Source organism: Rana temporaria, chromosome 5, assembly GCF_905171775.1.
Source record: "Rana temporaria chromosome 5, aRanTem1.1, whole genome shotgun sequence".
In the NCBI taxonomy this organism is placed as follows: domain Eukaryota; kingdom Metazoa; phylum Chordata; class Amphibia; order Anura; family Ranidae; genus Rana; species Rana temporaria.
In genome coordinates, this window is record NC_053493.1 from 159597037 (window position 1) to 159618938 (window position 21902).

The 21902-nt window shown below is 40.0% G+C and overlaps 1 protein-coding gene across 1 annotated transcript in view; it reads left to right on the forward strand.

The window, feature by feature from the left end:
* LOC120940440 (protein cordon-bleu-like) overlaps positions 1 to 21902 on the forward strand; it is a 47577-nt gene that overhangs the window by 10981 nt on the left and 14694 nt on the right. Inside the window, 2 exon segments of the mRNA XM_040353307.1 lie at positions 3047 to 3156; positions 6667 to 6909. Of these exon segments, the coding sequence (XP_040209241.1) occupies positions 3047 to 3156; positions 6667 to 6909 (353 nt within the window).

Here is a 21902-nt window from a genome sequence, read left to right on the forward strand (position 1 = left end):
ATACCACAATGATGTGAACTCAACAGCGAATGAATGCAAAACTGAATAAGTCTCTTGTAACGTGTTCTCTGAGGTGGAAAAAATAGGCAGCTACTCACATAGCTCACAGCACCACCATCAGAAATTTTAGAGTAAATGACAACCCACTCCTGTAAATGATTAGAATTTAGCATTTATTTTTTTGTAGAACCACAAGGCAAATGTGAACGTTAAATGCGCCTCTTTTAGGAAGGTGGGGGCCGGTTTATAAGCAGAGAGGAGCAGACATGCAGTCTCTTTAATGCTACACACATGCTCATTCACACTTGGAGAGATGAGCTGACATGCTGGGACATTAGGATTCACACACAGGAGACATGTAAGGAAGCCGATTCAGCTTCACACACACACACACACACAAAGTATTCATTTGATTCATCTTCATTTCAAGATAAGAAACTTATCAATGCTATTTTATATTCTACAATTGATATTATTCATGTGACATTTTACTATATTATTATTAAATCAATTTTGGAGTTTTTTTCACGAGAACGGAACGGATTTACTTGGAACTTTTCTCATCAATATGAATGATTGAATATCAATTATTAATGCAATAAATATAGATTTATCAATATGTATTTCATTACTTTAACTAGGACCCTTGGCCAACCAAACAACACACTTAAAAATGGTAAAGTTACATGAAATAGCACAACTTAAAACATACACTCTTGTCCCCACCCAAAGTCACCACACACACAGGGGACAATGTTGCTTGCATGTTTTCTAAGAAAATTAGAGTCCCCCTCCCACAGGGCATAGCCCTTTCAACAAACAGTTCCTATTGTAGCACCCTGCCTGTCCCTCCCCCGTTCATGGCCACATGGCAGCAGCCATTTTCAAACCAAAATCTTTTCTAAACGACCATCAAAGTCCACTGAACCATCTGTGCATTGAGTCAGTTAAACACTCTACAAGACTCATGCAATCTACTTGTCCCATACATAGGTGATAATCACAATTCATGCTGACAAATCACACACAACAGACATACGATCAAACTCCCAATCCATTATTTCAAAAAGATTAAAATGTGTTCTTTTGCAAAGCAGAGCCTCCCCAAAGCATCGTACCATGGACCCATTCTCTCCTCATCTTGATCGCGATGCTAAAGGAGGCCTTGTTCACTCAGATTCTGGCCCGCCACGATGTCAGGGAAATTTGGCTGTACGCTATGCGCACACCATTTCTCCTGTGCTAATAAGCACGCATTTCGTCTAATGATATAATGCATTTTACCAATCATTCTTTTTCCTGTATATACCCAAGTAAACAGACCTCACCACAGCACATGTTTTCATCTCAGCATCTCTGCCAGAGACCAGTCCACTGGTTCTTTTATTCCAAGACAACAACAAAAATTACAAACATTGGAGAGTTTTCTGTAGTCCAAATAGGTGAACTATGCAGAGCTGATTACACTGAAGTTATTTACTGGATTTCTTACAGGATTAAATCTGTATTAAACCCAAACCGATGGGAAGGGATGGGAAGGAAGAGACACCAAAACACCTATAGTTTAGAATTGTTTATAAGGCAAAAACATGTAAAACATAAGGAATGTACTCGCAATATTTCCAGGGTAACAGGTACATGTAGTGTAAACAGTCTGCTTCAGGGATAACAGTCTGTGTAGTGGCCACCACAGAATCCACTGTGGGTGGAGATTCAGGGAGCAGGGAAGACCAACATTTTAATATATTGCCGCTTACCAGTCATTAGATGTTGTGGCTGCTTTAAATTTCTTTTTTTATACTTTTTTTCTTTACTTCACCTGGTGATCTGCCCAGTAACACACCTTTGGACAGGAGAATTGTTATTCTGAGGGGAGGGAAGTGTTCAATGCTTTGCAGATTTAAATACACCAACAGATAGAAGCCAAATCCCAGTTAACACTTCTAAGGCAGTTACAGCAACTTGTTTGCTTTGGGATAAAGATTTTACATAAATCAATAAAGGTTGATCATTGTGAGCTCCCCTGTCATTGTTAAATGGTCTGTCTTAACCCCCTAACTGCTGCTAATAAGCCTAAAAAAGAAGACACATTTTGCTACTGTATCCCATATCTAAGAATTGGTAAGCTGCAGGATAAAAAATATGTGCTTTTGGGTTTAATACCACTTTAACCATTTTTTATTTTTTTTTTGCATTTATTGAACAGGTATAAAAACACTTTTTAATGGCACTTTTATTAGATCGAGTAGGTTCAAGGATTAGGTTCATTGTTAGGATTTACATACACTTTATGCAAATACCAATTTCAGGTTTAAAAGTTAAACTGAGACTTGTTGACTAACTCCTATTTATTGGTGATTAAGAATGCCCATCATTGTATATGAATCAATAGAGAGATGTTACACTACGGCAGTGATGGCGAACCTTGGCACCCTTAATGTTTTGGGAATGTTTCCCATGAAGTTCAACTCCCACTACAGAATGCATTAGCACCATGCAAAATGTAGTTCCAAAACATCTGGGGTGCCAAGGTTCGCCATCACTGACCTATGGGTTTGATTTACTAAAACTGGAGATTGCAAAATGTGGTGCAGCTGTACATAGAAACCTATCCGCTTTTATTTTTTTGTCAAAGCTTAAAGTTGAAGTTAGAAGCTGATTGGCTACCATGCTCAGCTGCACCAAACTTTGAACTCTTTTTAGTTTAGTAATTATTATTATTATACAGGATTTATATAGCGCCAACAGTTTACGCAGCGCTTTACAATATAAAAGGGAGACAATACAGTTACAATACAATAAAATACAAATCAACCCCTTTGGATGTTAAATTGCCCAATCTTTAAGCTTCCAGTGCTGGAAGGATGGATTTATAAAGGTAAGTCCAGGTTACTCAGTCCAGCTCTATTTTATTATGTATATCAGCTTGGTTCTTTGTAGAGTTAGAACTAGTTTACTTTAAAACATGAGTATATTTGGCTGTGTAAACAAATTGTCAGCTGCCTGAGATATTCTTATACTACAAATATATGTTTTATTTTATCTTAGAGTTCACCAACAGATGGAGGGGAAAAGAAGCTTTGTGAGCCAGAGAATGAAAGATCTGCTCTACTGTCAGCAATTCGAGATCACAATGGTATCTCAAGGCTTAAAAAGGCAAGTGGAAACTTGTTAAATCTGACAGCAGCATCTGTATCAGGCTATATTCAGAGATCCTGTAATTGCTTTTTTGTAACCTCAGTGTAATTATCTGTAAAAATATCTGTGTAACCATATCACATAGAAGAAAATAATAAAGTCCACAATCATGAAGTCTTTGTAAGGAAGGAAAAATATAATGTTATTTTGGTTTTATTTCCATGTATGTTAAAAACATATTGAGATAAAGTTAGATATGGACATGACAATATTTGGCCAATGACATCACAGGATCCTAAGGGGGCTGACATGGAAGTTGGGGGGCCTTGTCCCATTTTTTTCTGGATGAGGTTCCCCTTAAAATGTATACCAGACCTAAAGGGCCTGGTATGAATTAGGGGAGGGGACTCTATGCATCATTTTTTTTTGTCTCTTTTCTAGGATAAGGAGCTGGGAGCTGTCATTTTGCCATAATTTTTTTCTTTATAATTGTCGATTTTAGTGTAGTAGGTTGTATACTTTGCACCACTTCATAGACAGGGTTAGAGCAACCCCAGGTATGTTATTTAATTGAGTTTTGTATTCTTAATGTTTCACTTTACGCATAACTAGGATCACTGCTTCCAGACAAAATATTTTTATTGCTTTGGTACATGTTTTCCAGAGCAGTGCCCACCTCCCATACCATTTGTTGACAATCCCTTGCCTATTAGCCCAGAAAATGGGCAGAACTTTTTTTCTACTTTTGGCATGTAATGACTTCACTGGATTCAGTTTAAGCACCTAAACATTACTCGTGTTGGCTGAACCTTGCTCAAAGCAAACCAAGCTGTGTTCAGCTATTCACTAGCCGCAATGCAAGCATTTTCACAATGCATGGTGAAGTGTATTACTCATTTTGTTGTAATCCAGTGCTATTAATCTCTTTGGAGTCAACTGAAAGCACCTTTAGCTCACACTAATGTTTGTTTTGCCGCGTGCTGCCCCTTAAAATGGCATACTGCACATTATTATAGTGTAACAGTGTTAAAGAACCCTTAAAGTATTTTTTGTCAATTTTTTGAAACATGCGTTAACTACTGGATTTAGTTTGAGCCTCCGTTCACACCGGTGCAACTTGTCATGCAATTTGATAGGTACAAATTGCATGACAAGTCGCATTCTATTGTAGGCAATGGAACTGAAAAAAGTCCCTGCACTATTTGTTGCGATTTCAGGTGCGATGTGCAGAGACATCTGTGCATGAAGTTGCACAGATGTCAGCCAAGTTGCACCTGAAGTTGCACTGACCTGCGGCTTTGAAATCGTGCAACTTTAACCTCCTGGCAGTATGATTAGGTCAGATTTTTGGTGCTGAAAGCGGTACAATTATTTTGCATGAAAAATTGCCGTTTTATATTGTAGGCTAGTAATTCTTAGAATAACTCACTTAAATCTGTCCAAACAAGAGTCTAGTAGACATCCTGGGTATGTTAAAGTTTGAAACGTAAAATCATAAATTATAATATAAAAAAGAACTATAAATAATTATAAAAAAAATAATATAATAAAATTAACAATTATTAAATAATGTAATCAAATTTAAAAACACAGAAATTTGCTCAGTTGCAGAATTGTGGCTGTCATTACTTTTAGTGTTTGATGACGAATTTGCCCACAAATCACTATCACTCAATTCTGCAAGTGATTATAATTTATTATCGCTGTTTTCTAGCTGGTCTAAAACCACTTTTGACATAAAGGGACACTTGTTGGTTGCTATGGACAATCTCCAGTTTCCAGGCAGAAAAAAACATTATTTATAATATAAAACTGCATGCAGGACACTGGACAGACCACTAGGGACAAAGGGGATGTGTAATTATTTTATACAGTACTGTAATCTGTAAGATTACAGTGTACTGTATGTGTACTGTGTTTTTACTTTTTTGAATTTGGCGCCGATCTCCGCCCCCGTGCGTCGCAACATCACAGGGAACGGAGCTCGGCGTCACCCGGGCACAATGTGAATCAAGTGAGGAGACAGCTCTTTCACACAGCGGGGAGACATCACAGGATCCAGGGGACAAGGTAAGTAACTGCCTAGATACTACGATGAGATCCCGAGTCTGGCTTGGGGTTACCGCTATTAGTACTGAAATCCTTCCCCGAGCCAGACTCGGAAATACCGCCAGGGAGGTTAAAGTCAGATTCAGTGTGAACGGGACTTTAATGCTCTGCAACATCCAGGTGGTCTTTAGTAAACCTCGGACAGGTTGCAATGTTTTCTGCAATCAGGTGCAAGATATGCAAGTGTTAATTGTGCTTGATTAATGACTTTAGCACATTAAAAAAGTGTACCTAAAGACATTTATTTTTTATTTTGGATAGAATAGAGAAGTGCTAGTAACCATCTGAAAGTTTTATTGTTGTCTCTATCACTGATAAGAAGATGTTTACCAGAGTGACCATTATCAAAGGAACTGAAAGTGAGGGAAAATCTAAAATATCCTCTTGTCATTAGGACAGAAGTAATGGGAAACACCTACTGAGGTGACAGCTGTCTTAGAGAGGATTTCCCTCACTTTTTGCAAGATTTTGGCTTACTTCCTGTTATGTCTATAGCACAAGAAGTGAAGGTAAATCTGCCCAATGGGAAACCGAAATCAGCAGAAAAAAAGCTCAAAACGGATTTTAACTCTTCTTTGCTTATTCAACATTTATTGAAAACGTTTTGTTGTAAAACTCTATTGATTGGAATATGTGATTCCGGTTACCCTATTTTCAAAATGCTATTATCTTATTAATCAATTACCGTGATCTTTGTGGTCTTCATCTTCCCGATGTCTACAATATATCTTAATATCTATGACATTTAAACAAAGTCAATGAAACATTCAGTGAAACAGCTGTTCTGTTGAATTTCAGACATATGTTTTTAAAATAGTTCTCTAAAAAACGCTTATTAACACCCCTAAACGTGGCATGTAAGGCCTAATGTATACTGCTGCTGGTAAACGGATGTTAAGATCAGTTGGGCATTTTTTTTCAGCTGCCCCTGAACTCTCCTCTGTTATCTTATCAGTACATATACACAGGGTCGTTTATAGTTGTTTATAGGCAGTTGAGTTTAGAAGCATTTTCTGGAACGCAAATAAATGGGTTCAGGACGGATGTTCAGAAGCATTTGAAATGCCAGATGCCTGTAACAGCTTGTAAACGCTGCTAAACATGGTAACTTGCGTTTAGCAGCGTTTTGTTTACAGATGTTTTTCATTTTAACCAAAAAAAGTAAAACTTTTTTACAAACGCTTCTAGACGCAAACGCGGCATGTAAACGGACGTTATTAGACGCCAGTTTCTAGCTGTCAAGTTAAATCGTTCAGGAGAGGTTAAACAACGCCCCCACGTACATGAAGCCTAAAAGTGGCAAAACTGATGTTTTTTTAATGTCGGTTACTAGATGTCAAGTTACAACGTTCAGAAGAGGTTTTCAGATGTCCGGTGTACATCAAGCCTAAGAGTAAATGTTTTCTCTTTTCTTGTTAGGTATCTTCTGCTGCATCCAATGAACTACAGTCAATGAGAAAATCTGAAATTGAATCCACAGCAACAAAGACATTCTCCATTCCTTCTTCACCAGTATTGCCTCCACCTCCACCTCCACCACCTACATTAGGTTCTGCACCCAACTCCCCTCAGGTCTTAACAAACAATGCTGTAGCTGTAGATACAAGAGAAGCCTTAATGGAAGCTATCCGCTCTGGCCAGGCTGTTTCAAAACTGAAAAAGGTACTGTAGCAAAAATATCTATAATTTTTGTTAAATTTCACATTGTAGTTTATTGATATATTATATAATATATTATAAATTGTAAGTGCACATTAGCTTTCATTATAATTTTTAAACCCTGTAAGAGACATGCCTAACACCCCCCCCCCCCCACACACACACACACACACACACATATCAACATTTACCAATGGGGAGAGGGACTCTTTCTTTTTTTCAAATTGCACCCACTTACAATTTGAAAAAAAGCAGCTAAGAAGGGCCCACACACACATGTCATTCATTCAAAGGATTCTAATTGAATGAACTACAAGTTGCGTCTTCCACCACGGCAGACGGCTTGTAGTTCTCAATGAACTGCAAGGGCACTGGTAAGGGCTCTTAGTTCATTGACAAATCCTACAGCTTTCAAAAAGAAAGCCTGTACAAAGGTATGGGTAAAAAGGTGTAGGCAGTGTCTGCACGAGCCTGTAATTAGTGGGAATTCCCAATAGCATTCCCAGTATTGTTATTCGTTTTTTAATTATTCTTAAATTTAATTTTATTATTTCATACGTTTTTTGGCTCTGCGTAACTTCTGCATACTTTCAGCTATTAAGTCCATTTAACTTTTAAAATGTTCGGCTCTTTCAGCTGATGGGACTTCAACTTTTTTTCTACTATTTATACTTTTTTAAATAATAAGCTTTTTAACACTTTTTTTTAACATTGAAGTCAATGAGAGCATGCTTCAAATCCTTCAAATCTTGTTCTGCTCCCAAAAGTTTTAGCTCCTTCATACTTTTACCTACAGATGCCAAACAAACTTTAAAATGTTTACAAAATATTCAGCTATCCGGCTATATCGTTTCAGGAAATGTTATCAATTAACATTGAAGTCAATGAGAGCATGCTTCAAATCTTTAAAACATTCTTCCGCTCCCAAAAGTTTCAGCTCCTTCATACTTTCACCTACAGTCACCAAACAAACTTTAAAATGTTCACAAAATATTCAGCTATCCGGCTATATCTTTTCAGTTTGATATCTTCTACAGTTTTTGTGAAAAAGCTGTTTGAGTTTACTGATCATTTCAGAAAATTTTAGCAAATAAACAGGGTGTCTATGGGGTTGCTTAGAGTGGATGATGTCATCGCTACAGCACAGAGCTTTAAAAAAAATTATCTTAGTTCCTGCTCTATTAATTAGTCTCACGCCCACAAGATCTACTTGTCATACACAATTTATACATTTATTGTATATGTTTTTGTCTAGTTTCAGGCAATGTGCTCAGTTTTGTGATACACCTTTTACTTTTGGCTGGTTGAGCTTCCAAATGACAAGAGTTCTACACTTTCTTCCATTGAATGTTCTGTATAAAATTCTTCACAGTTCCCAGCGAAACGCACAGCAAACTTATTTTTTAAATCGCTGACATGCCCAAATTTTTAGGTTTATCAACATAAATTTTATACCTATACGTTCACAAAGGCCGTGTGTCTCTAACGGTGAAGTCGCTGTTTCGATAGCATGTACTGTTGTGGATTTATTTAGGCTTGTTTGAAGGGTTCTCTCACACTGTCTCTCAATCATTAGGTGTGGGGATTAATGATCACAAGCTTTATAAGTACTGAAGGAACACTGCTTGTATGTCCTAAAAAATTGTGTAGTGGTTATGGTGAATGGCTTTGGTGTGGGCTTAGCAATTCAGCTATTCAGCATTCTCAAGCATTTTCTAGTTGCATCCGTGATCTGCTGATCATGGGTGCAATGCTCTGGAGGCTCCTGAGAAAAAAAATTATATATATTTATTTTTTTACCTGCCAAAATATGTTATTTATTTTTTTTTTTTAAAGATGAACCTATCCTTTAATGCATGACCCTACAATTATTTAGCTACTGCATGTGAGGCATTGATCAGTACATCTTATTAAATAAAGCATGAAACGTTCTGTAAACACAAGCTAGAAACTGACACTCAATTATAATGTAAGGGTGTAACTGTATACATTATGCAAAACAGGAACCTTATTAGATTTTCTGCAGATTTTTGTCTTCAGATTTACCAAAACCATGTAGTTTAAGGGCCTACTTGATTGCATACAAATCGAAACTCTTAAGATTTTACCTCATATTATATGGTTTTGGTAAATCTGAAGACAAAAATCTGAAGAAAATCGAATAGTGTGTATGGGATCTAAAGGTTCCATAATTTTTTTTACCAGGCTCGAATATAGTATAAGACTAGATAGCAAAGCCCACACCCTTACAGTTTGCCAGGCTCAGAAGGGCTTTTATAAAACCTGTGCAGTCCCTACAGACAACTGTATTTCCTTTTTTTTTATTAGTTAATTAATGTCAACATGGATACCTCATTAGGGATGCTAGCATTGGCTTTAAATCTCAGAAGAACTGCTTACAGTAGTTTGTTTTATTGAACATAATAGGTTACGTTATCAAAATCAAACAATTAATATGAGACATAATATAGTATATTTGTAATCATTGTCCATCACCTGGGTCCTGCTAGAACATTGTGAGTGCTAATACACCTAGGTCCTGGTATGGCACTGTGATTGCTAATCATGGTATTTTGTAAGTATCCTCTCAGTTAACTTTCTTACCTCTAATTGAGGTGTGAAAAGGCTAATTCAATTTACAATATATTTCATCAGCTACTATTATGGCCGAATGAAAGCTGAAGGCTGTGGTTTAGCCATGTATGCATTTCAAATTAAAGCTAGTGACCTGGCCCTCTTTATGGGGCCCATCCCATGCCAGGCACTCACCTACCCTAATGTTTTTACTAGCTTAAAATTTATGAAAAATAACACATACACCATCTTCAAAACTAGAACATATTAATATCAGTTAATACCCGATGCTGCTTCTACTCAGTTAGATAATACCACCTCATTTTTATTTATTACATTTGGTCACAAACTGTGGTCAAATCCAGCTGTTGGCACTCAAGCTTAGGTTTGCAATAAATGGCTTGAATCGACTTTGATTCCTGTGAATCAGCCAACATTTAGGCTGTAGGGGGCCCTGTCAACATCACCCTTAAAAACTTAAAAAATGTAAGGATACAGGCAGAAAAATGTAAGCTGAACAGTGACTACAGCCACTCGGCTGCAACCACTGTCCAGGTAATCTAAAAGCTAGGGTTATTGGCTGCCAGAATACAATTGCTGGCATTGGGAGAAAAGTCCATCCACATTAGTTCATTTATGCTGTTTAGCTTGGATAAGAGACTCTGGGCCAGATCCACGTAGCACATCGTACTTTTAGGCAGGCGTAGCGTATCCTAGTAACGCTATGCCGCCGCAACTTTGAGAGGCAAGTGCTGTATTCACAAAGCACTTGCTTCTAAAGTTACGGCGGCGTAGCGTAAATCTGCCGGCGTAAGGGCGCGGAATTCAAATGTTAAAGATGTGGGCGTGTTTTATGTTAATTTTACTTGACCCGACGTAAATTACGTTTTTTTTTGGAACGGCGCATGTGCCGTCCGTAGGGGTATCCCAGCGCATGCTTCAATTTAACCTGCAACAAGCCAGTGCTTTCGACGTGAACGTAATTCTACACAAAGCCCTATTCGCAAACGACTTATGCAAACGACGTAAAATTTTCAAATTTCGACGCGGGAACGACGTCCATACTTAACATTGAGTACGCCTCATATAGCAGGGGTAACTTTACGCCGGAAAAAGCCTTACGGAAACGACGTGTGGATTCGCGTATCTAGCTAATTTGCATACTCGACGCGGAAATTGACGGAAGCGCCACCTAGCGGCCAGCGTAAATATGCACCTTAGACTAAGACGTACGCCAGTCGGATCTAGCCCAGCTTCAGGCTTATCTTGTTTTGTGGATACAAAACAAAGATACGCCGGAGCAAACTAGAAGTTACGCGGCGTATCAATAGATACGCCAGCGTAACTTCTTTGTGGATCTGGCCCTCTATGTATTTCTCGTTCAGCCGGTTGAGGGTAAATCTTTACATGTATGGCCTGCTTTATCGCCTGAATCATGGTGCAGGCAATAAATGTGGTTGTATGACTGCATAATCTATAAGATGATGTCATTTTTTAACTGTCAGTTGCCCTTCGAACCAATATGAATTGCTTTCAAGAGTTAACATAGATGGGTTTAGATGTTATCTGTCAGGAAATCGCTCTTGCACCAGAATCTGTCATTTTAAAAGACTTATGGGGAGTTGCTTGTTTAGAAACCTTAACTTTTAGATTTGGCGTTGAGCAATACCCTGTTTGAACATACTTTATTCAGCTTGCATGAACAATCAAAACATTTGTCCTTTTGAAGTAAGTCATTGGGCTCTGACAAATCATACATTTATTTCCAATTGTAAATTTACAGCAATTGTTCCATTCGCTTTTACATTCCTTTTGATAATAACAGCATTTTGTTTATATCAGCCTGGCAGACATGAGAAAACAATGAAACACAGTCATTAATTTCCGAGATCAGAAAACAGACTATATTAATTTATTTGTGAGTGATCTAAAACAAAATTAAATTTTTTTGCTATCACAACACCCTTTTATTTTCAAATGCAATTTCTGCAGGGATATACTGTAGGCGTGTTTTCCAATCCAACTACCTAGCTATGTGCCTAAGGCACAGATGTTTCTAAGGTTTAGATTGAGTATTTTGTTCCATGAAACAATAAAAGATGGTGAAGAGTACAGAATAATACATATAATGATATAGTTGTTGAGCGTATCCGCTACTGTAAATTAGAAGGACATAAAGAGTTACAGTATAAATATACTTTATGAAATTTCCAAACAAAATTTTAAAAAAACATATTTTATGCCGCGTACACACGACCATTTTTAATGGTCTAGAAAAAACAACGTTTTTTTGTCAAGCCTGCCTTGCCTACACACGATCGTGAAAAAAAAATACTCTAGCAAAGCGCGGTGACGTACAACACGTACGACGGCACTATAAAGGGGAAGTTCCATTCGCATGGCGTCACCCTTGGGGCTGCTTTTGCTGATTTCGTGTTAGTAAAAGTTTGGTGAGAGACGGTTCGTGCTTTTCAGTCTTCGTGCTTTTCAGTCAGTTACAGCGTGACGAATGTTCTATCTCCATTATGAACGCTATTTTACTAGAACGAGCGCTCCCATCTCATAACTTGCTTCTAAACATGCGAGTTTATTTCATGTCCTTAAAGCCTACACACGACCGTTTTTCACTACGTGAAAAACGACAACGTGAAAAACGACGCGAAAAAATAGAGCATGTTTTAATTTTTTTATGCCAATTTTTCACGTCATGCAAAATGCTCTGGAGCCCACACACGGTCGTTTTAATGACATAAAAAAAAAAAAATTCACGTCATGAAAAACGGTCGTGTGAATGCGGCATAATACTATGATCTGAATTTTTTGTCCCGTTTAATACCAGCCTTAAAAAGCACATCCCCAAAATTACATTTTTATATATCCTATGCTACAACTTCCCTTATGAGGGTGGCTAAATGTGTTTTACAGGGTCCCAGTGTATGTGATTATGTAGTCACCCTCCTTGGCACACTCCCGATAAGGACTACAGCAATATGCACAGATGCACCTAGCGCCGGCACATCAAGCCACCCATTGATAAAAAGTCTGTGCCTACATAGCACCATCCATGGGCTTTAGCAGGACCAAGAAAACCAGCCTGAATGAATGAAAATGTGCATGCATGCACAAAAGAATCAGCAGGTGCATTGATTGATGGAGTGTGTAACTGTAGCAGAGAAGTGCATGTGACCACAATATATGTACGCTGCTTGTCTCCATCAAAGCTGAAGTGAAAGGAAAAAACCTACATGGGGGCATGTGGAGAGCACATTGATGGGACAAAAAAGTGGTGTGAAATGAATTTGAGGATTATAATAAACTGCTGGGGTGTAGTACTGTGTATGCTGGATTTAGATGTTCATTTTACAATGATTGTTTAGTTGCACTTTATTGCAAAGGGAATGTCAATTCTTATTTTACACTTAAGTGATCACTTTACCAGGCTGCAAGAAATTGATGGACACAGACTGATTAACATTGGTAGATACACACTTTGACGTTCAAATACTATTGGCTGCCACTGAAAAAAAGCATATTAAAAGATATTGATGGACATCCAATTATAGTGGGAAGCAGACAAAAAAGAGTAATTCCCAGAAAAAACTATGGGCCAAATTCAGAGAGAACTTACGCCGACGTATCTGTTGATACGCCGCGTAAGTTCTAGGATGCGCCGTCGTATCTATGCGCCGTATTCTTGAAACCAGATACGCCTGAATTCTGGCTCCATCCGACCAACGTAAGTCTCCTATGCCGTCGTATCTTGGGTGCATATTTACGCTGGCCGCTAGGGGCGCTTCCATTGATTTACGCATCGAATATGTAAATGACCTAGATACGCCGATTCACAAACGTACTTGCGCCCGTCGCAGTAAGCTACGCCGTTTACGTAAGGCATACGTCCGGCGTATAGTTATCCCTCATAAAGCAGGGGTAAGTCATGTTAGGGTATGGACGTTGGAACAGCCGTCGGATTTTACGTTGTTTGCATAAGTCGTATGTGAATGGGGCTGGGCGTAGGTTACGTGCACGTCGAAAGCATTGAGCTGACGTATGTTAGAGAGTATGCGACGTGATTCTGAGCATTCGCGCGCATGCGCCGTTCGTTTGGGAATTCATTTACATGGGGTCACGGCTAATTTTAATACAACACGCCCACTACCTTCCTAAATTGAATTAGGCAGGCTTACGCCGGCCCATTTACGCTACGCCAACGTAACTTAGGGAGCAAGTGCTTTGTGAATACTGCTCTTGCCTCTCAGAGTTACGTCGGCGTAGTGCATATGAGATGCGCTACGCCCGCAAAAAAATACACCGCTGTCTCTGAATCCGGGCCTAAGTGTAGTGTTTTTATAGTTTTGGATATGATAGGGTCGAACTTCTGTTTTTTTGTTTTGTCTGTAACATCAACTTTCTGCACTGGACTCTGCATGTGGTGCTCACATTTGCACAGCAGTGCAATGCGTTACAGCTGCAGAGTGCTCTAAAGGTCCAAAGCAGTACCAGTCTGTATCCTAGTAGTTCCAGTCCCTGAAGACTCTCTTTGTGCCTATACCATACTGTGGGGAGCCTGGGGCTTTGGTCCATCTCCTGTGGGGTTCTCGCACAACTTCTCCCACACCCACTCACCACCCTGTGGTAGTCTCTGGACACTGAGCCACTGAGTCTTGTACATAGAATAGGTGAAAGCAGGATCTTAGGCAGGAAGCAGAGTGTTGTAGAGAGGCTGCAACACTTTTAAATAGTTTGTCACTGTCAAGGGCCTACATTAAAGCAGTTACCTGCATCCATGTGAATAGCATGTGCCACTTTACGCTTGTCCAAGACTAGGTGCAGGTATAGAAAAATTTGGAGCAAGCCCTGCAACACATTTAAATGTGCATTCAAATGCGCAATAGCGCTTGCCTCTGTAGGTGGTACACAGCCATTTCTCTGGCTCCGAGTATCCATGTTGAAGACATTGCTATACACAAAAACGTGCACGTCTGTCATGTACCAGGTGCTGGAGGCCAATGGAGAGAGGGCTTCCTTTGCAGCTAAGTTCCAGACTACCCTGAAGGTGAGACTGGAGGAGTCTGGCACAAAGTAGCACAGGTCATCTGAGGAGTTGCTTGCAGAAAACACAGGAATACTGCTGTTGTGATGAACAGAGTCTACAGGCAGGTGGCACCTGTGAGGCTAGACAGGTCTGTGAATGAATGAGTAACTTGTATAGCACTACAATCGCAAACTAAATCGCCTCAAGGTCTGTAAAGTCACTGAGATAACAGAGATCAGAACCAGGTTTAAAGCAGAACAGATGAAGTCAGGTGGAAGCCAGGTCAAACACAAGAAGCAGGCAGATTGTATCCGTGAGATGAGCCGGGGTCAGGGACTGGAGATAGGCAGACAGGTCGGGAACAAGCCGGGTCAGAAACTAGGGATCACAGGAGCAAGGAATCACAGTAACACAGGTAACAAGCTGAGATCAGTCAGCAACTTCAAGCACTGATACATTTCCTTATAAAGGCCCATGTGATGTGTTGTTGGAGACGCTGGGTCCTAGAGCCCTTCTCCTGTTGTTGGTGTCCTAACAGATGCTGGGTCCTAAAGACCTTTTCCTGCTGTCAAAGCCCTGACAACATCAGTGCTCCAGCAGCTTTACTCCTCCAAATTATGGCTCAGGTCGCTGCACAGCCTTCACCAGGTTATGAAACAGCCTTCAGTAACTGGACACAGATTGGTTGCACCCCTTATGCTCCAAACGCAACAGTCTCTTCACTAATCATGGTTGTGAGTACCCTCAAGAGATCCCCAGCCCAATACAGGTGTAAGTTAGAAGGGAAATGGGACAAGGAAGCAGATCAGCACACACTGTGTATAGGGCCATAATGAGGTTATTCAGAGTCTCTCGCAAAACTCAACACAAGTCCTGGACGTCCAAGCCAGCTTAATCTGGCACCTAATTCTGCTGCTGTATTTTGGCCTTTGCATTTGTCTGGACTCAGGACATTTCAGATCTTTGACTGGAGTTTAACTCCCTACCACCTCCCCAATTTATGCCCCTAACCTGCCTGCCTGTTCATCGAAATTGCAGGCCATTCAGGCAACATTCTGTAACTAGAGGCCATGGGAACAGAACTAGACACCTATCCCTGCTGTGTTGGACCAACCAGCTTCAGGGGCAACAAACAATGGTTCAGTCAGACAATGCTAAAGCTGAGGCTTATATCAAGCATCAGAATGGCACCAGAAGCCATGTGGCCCTTCAAAAATCAAACCTAACTAGGGTTTGGTTCACAAGGCATGTTTCAGCCTTGTCCACAGCCCACATTTCCATAATAGATAATTGGTAGGCAGACTTCCAAAGTCTTCAGCTTCTGGATGCAAAGTCATTGGGCCAGATCCTCAAAAGGGATACGCCGGCGTATCTACTGATACGCCGTCGTATCCCTGTTTCTATCTTTGGAACTGATCCACAGAATCAGTTTCCAAGAGATAGACAGAAGATCCGACATGTGTAAGGGACTTACACTGCCGGATCTTAGGATGCAGTACCGCATCTCGCCGCTGGGGGCATTTTGCGTCAAAATGTCGCCTCGGGTATGCAAATTAGCACTTACGGAGATCCACGCAGCTTTTCAGCTTTGTTTTTTCTCCGTAAGTTTTAGTTTGCAATCGTAAAATTAGGGCTGCTTTTACAAAGTGTAAACTGTTTACACCTTGTAAAAGCAGACCCTTCTGTCCAGTGACGCGTTTTTTTTTTTGTTTTACATTTTTTTTTTTCGCCGTATCTTTTTTTTTCCCGACGCAACTTTATTGACCCGGCGCGATCCACAAAGCTCCGTGTAACGTAATTTCGCACTATGTACGTCGGGAAAATTACGTCACGAGCATGCGCAGTACAGCCCGGCGCGGGAGCGCGCCTAATTTAAATGGGAATCGCCCCCATTTAAAGAGGAACGCCTTGCGCCGGCGGAATTTAAGTTACACAGCCGAAAATTTCTAGGTAAGTGCTTTGTGCTTAGGTAGAAATTTTAAGGCAGTGTAACTTAAATGGGAATTTTTACGTTACGCCGGCTCTTTGTGGATCTGGCCCATTGTCTCTACACCCTTAATGCCCTGTACACACGATTGGTTCATCTGATGAAAACGGACGAACCGATCGTGTGTGGGCCCTATCGTTTTTTTTCCCCATCTGTGAAAAAAAATAGAACCTGTTTTACATTTTGCCTATGGTTAAAAAAACGATAGAAAAAAACGATCGTCTGTGGAGAAATCCATTGGTCAAATATCCACGCATGCTCAGAATCAAGTCGACGAATGTTCGGAAGCATTGAACTTAATTTTTCTCAGCACGTAGTAGTGTTTTACGTCACCGCGTTGGACACGATTAGATTTTTAACCAATGGTGTGTAGGCAAGACTGATGAAAGTCAGCTTCATCGGATATCCGATGAAAAAATCCATCGGTTTAGATTCCATCAGATATCCGATCGTGTGTACAGGGCATAAGTGTTCTGGGACATATGTCACCACTGGGGGACGCTGGAAACTGTTGTCACTGATTTAACAAGGTGGACACATTTATGGCCAGGATCAGGGTTCCAAAGGCCTTTGCTGGGGACACGCTATTGACCCCATAGGATTAGATCAGTTTATACTTCAACTGCTTCACAGAATCGAGATGATGGGCTTCCAGTGATCTTGGTAGCACCAAACTGGTTCAGAAGGACTTGGTACTTGAACATTCTATGACTCCAGGGAGACATTCCGTGGGCACTTCTAGACCAGCCAAACCCACTATCTCTGGGACCAGTTTGCTATCCTTCTTTACAGTCACTGGCTTTGGTGACTTGCATGTTGAAATCTAAGAGATCAAAGTCTCTCTGACTTAATTATTTTTACCCTGCTTGGGTAAAATTATTGCTAGGTCTATTATGGAACTTGGAAGGCATACATTGAATGGTGCATGGCACGAAAGTTTCACCCTGAACAATTTTCAATGGGATGTATCCTGTACTTTCTCCAACCTGGGTTAGAGCAACATTTGGCTTTGAGCATCCTGAAGCGTCTAGTCTTGTCATTGGCCATTCTCATTTAGAGAGCACTGGCCAATCATGCCCCTGGTAGAGGCCTTTGTTCACATGGTGACTCATATCATTTGGACATTCTGGGATCTCAGTTTGGTCCAGTCAGCACTGCAGAAATCTCCTTTTAAGCCTATCTGGGATATTCCCCTGGCCGACTGTGCTAGTAAGATAGTTTATCTGAAGGCTATCATTTCAGCGAGCCGGGTTTCAGAACTGGCAGCCTTATCCTCTAAAGAATCAATTACTTTTATAAAGGTGGTTGTGAGGCCCCAAAGCTACTTTCTCCTTAAAGGAAATCTATGGCCACAACATACACTTTAATAACATCAGCATTGTAATAAAAATACAAACAGTAGTTCTTTTTGACAATCCAATATACAGTGCCTTAAAAAAGTAAAGTAAAATTGTAAATGTATTTTATTGGGATTTTATGTGATAAGCCAATACAAAGTGGCCACTGATTGTGAAGTTGAAGGAAAATGATAAATGGTTTTCAAAAAGTTTTACAAATAAATATCTTAAAAGTGTGGCGTGCATTTGTATTCAGCCACCCTGAATACAATACTTTGTAGAACCACCTTTGTCGGGAATTACAGTCTTTTTGGGTATGTGTTTACCAGCTTTGCACATCTAGAAAGTGACATTTTGCCCATTCTTCTTTGCAAAATAGCTCAAGCTCTGTCAGATTGAATTGAGAGCATCTGTGAAAAGCAATTTTCATGTCTTGCCACATATTCTCAATTGGATAATTTAGGTCGCGACTTTGACTGGGCCATTCTAGCACATGAATAAACCTTTCCATTGTAGCTCTGGCTGTATGTTTTGGGTCGTTATCCAGCTGGAAGGTGAACCTCCACCCCAGTCTCAAGTCTTTTGCAGACTCGAATAGGTTTTCTTCTAAGATTTGCCTGTATTTGGCTCCATCCGTCATCCCATCAACTCTGAACAGCTTCCCTGTCCCTGCTGAAGAAAAGCATCCCCACAACATAATGCTGCAACCACCATGTTTCATGGTGGCGATGGTGTGTTCAGGGTGATATGCAGTGTTAGTTTTCCGTCACACATAGCGTTTTGCTTTTAGGCCAAAAAGTAAGCTTACTTCAAACCTTCCTTTTCTTAGGACTCCATGGTGGCTTGCTGCCTGCAAGCTGTAATTCCTGTACTGACTCAGTCTCTTGAAACTCCTCTTCCCAGCATCAATGCAGTTCAGAAGGCAGGCTCTGTGAATTCTGACATAGATGATGCAGTTTTCTTTCCTGCAATCATGGGTTGCAAGAAAGAAAATGGTTCAATTCCCCCATTAACGCAGTCAGTGATTATGGGGGAATACCTCTCGCAGAGCTATTGTGTTCTCCTGGCGGGGGGGCAGACCCAATAATTATTGCTAGTGACTATTGCTGATGGCAATATATATGTATGCTGGAAATCTGACACGCTGACTGTACCCAAGTCAATCAATAGATCAACTTAGGTACAATCATCCTGCTCATACATGGATCGAACCCTGCTGAATCCTATATGGCCAGCTTAAGTTCTGTTTCCTGTATGTATTTTGAAGATTAGCTTTCAGTTGTGCTGAATGAAGTGTGCCTTTACTGTACAAGAAAACATTTTAGCATATTATTTTTTTATATCCAGGAATACCAAGCAGATTTTTAAAATATACTGTTAACGTCTGTCTGTTAGATCTTCCCTGTGCTTTAAAAGCTGCCATTACAGGCCCAGTGAAAACATTGTATTGTTTGCATTTAACTTTTTTTGCACTGTAATTGAAGGCAAGGCTTAAAGAACAAGGAAGGCATCTGCTTCACATACCTCTTTGCTCATTTTTGTGCTTTGGGCCTTCAATCTACTTAGGATATTCTTGCCCCTCATAATTTATGTGAATTCTGGGCTACTGTTGCTGCATTTTACAAATTGCTTATTTAATGAAACAGCAGACTGTACAATGAGATGTTTACTTACATCACAAGCTAAAATGTAATTTCAAGTTCATTTATGATCACATGACAGATGGTAATGTTTCCACCTCTTCACACTCAAACAAAATATTTTTTGGCCTTGTCCTTTTGCCCCTTTTTCTGTTTATTGAACAAACAAGGATTTAAAAATATCTCACACTTACAGAGAACAGTGTGTGCCAGCTGAAGTTACAAACTCCTGGTAAACATTTGTCTTTTATAGATAGGGTTATTGCCAGCAGATTCACATAAGTGTCATGACCACTCAAGATATCTGCTGTCTTTAGTTAGTGAGGGAATGAGATACTGGCATAGCATATTAAATATAAATAATAAAGGGCATAAATGCAAAGCCTAATTTTAAGAAAAGAAAAATAAAATCAGGATATTGCTTACTATTAATCGGATGTGTCCCTTGCGCTGCTGGCTCCTGCATTCTTTGAAATCCTCCTTCATCACCTTACTCCCCATAACCATAATCTTCTGGTCTATACTAGAGCTGATGGATCTCTGACAGGCACTCATCAAAGGTGCCTAATTATGCCCAGCACCTCCACACCCAGCTCCTTCATTTATAGAAGGCGAAACGATATCCTTAATGGGTAAAACACAATCTATAAGAGGGGGATGGGCAAATTTCATACATAGAAAGCTATTGTACGGCTTCTATGAATGTAGGAGAGGCAAAACTTTCATTATTTACCTGTTCTTAATTTTACAAAAATGCATAATTGGGCAGTCTTGATAAGTGATTCATAGGTCTGTCAGATCTATTAACCCTTGCTGCTCTGGAAAACTGTGGGGAGACATCGGATCAATAGTAAGTAATGTCCTTTGTGTTATTTTTTTTTATTATTATTTAGGCGTTAATAAAAATGTATTGCCACCATTTGCACTCACCTAAAAAAGTGAAAGCTGGCAAACGGCTAAACACCGTTGAAATATTTAAACTGTATGTTAACTTTTTTACTTCTGTAAGCATGCCTATACAAAGTTAAAGATCTTTGGGTGGTTCAGAGTTCTGATCCTTGTAGGCCGCTGTGCAGAGTTCACAAGAGGCTGATAACAAGACAGAATTACCAGCTTATGCTAATAAAAATACATTTAATTAATTTATGAATTCATAACTGGATTAAAGAGCAGTTCCTGTTTATAAAGCTGCATTTAGAATTATAGCATTTAATTTGTGGCATAGTTGGAATAAGGGGAGAAGGAACTATAGTGTCTATGTAATCCTGTAAGTCATTTTCAATTTTTTTTACTTGCTTCTTAGCATTTTCTACAAGATTATAATATTTTTATAATTTTTTTATCATAAATTAGAAAAAAATTTAAACTCAGCTACTGGTTATTAAGAACACCCTACCCCTCACCGCACAATAATTAGCTGCTCTATGTAAAGCAAAAATTCCAAGTCATAGTCACATAACAATTCCTTTCTCTTCCATTTACTTCCTGGGGTCCTACTTGGTGTGTCCACATCACTGCCTGCACAATGTGAACATCTATTGGTGGAGATGACAATTGCCATGTCCTCTGTCATAGGCTGCTAAGGCAAGAAAACTCATGTGGTGGTTAAGGGACCAGTGCCCAGAAACATAACAGGGAAAAAAGCCTGGTCCCCAAGGCAGGAACTTAGCTTGCCTGATAGAGGAAACTGTGATCATTACATTGCAGGCTTCTGGAGAGACATTTGGAATTAGGACTGAGAAAGGTCATTGATGCACTATTTACATTTCAGTTTTGCTTGGAGTTGGGCTTTAACCACTTGAGATCCGCGCTGTAGACAAAAGACGTCCACAGCGCGGCTCTCAAGTGCCGGGTGGATGTCCCTGGACGTCCTGTTGTTTACATTCCCTGTGCGATGTCCGCCAGGTACCCGCGATCGGCGGTGACAGCAGGGACGTGGAGCTCTGTGTGTAAACACAGAGCTCCACGTCCTGTCAGGGAGAGAGGAGACCGATGCTCTGTCCCTTGTACATAGGGACACAGCATCGGTCACCTCCCCCAGTTAGTCCCCCTCCACACACACAGTTAGAACACACCCAGGATACACATTTAACCCCTTCCTCACCCCCTAGTGTTAACCCCTTCCCTGCCAGTCACATTTATACAGTAATTAGTGCATTTTTATAGCACTGATCGCTGTATAAATGTTAATGGTCCCAAAATTGTGTAAAAAGTGTCCGATACGCCTGCCGCAATATGGCAGGCCTGACAAAAAAAGGCGCAGATCGCCGCCATTACTAGTAAAAAAAAAAAAAAAAATCATACATCTATCCCCTATTTTGTAGGCGCTATAACTTTTGTGCAAACCAATCAATATACGCTTATTGCGATTTTTTTAACAAAAATATGTAGAAGAATACGTATCGGCCTAAACCGAGGGAATT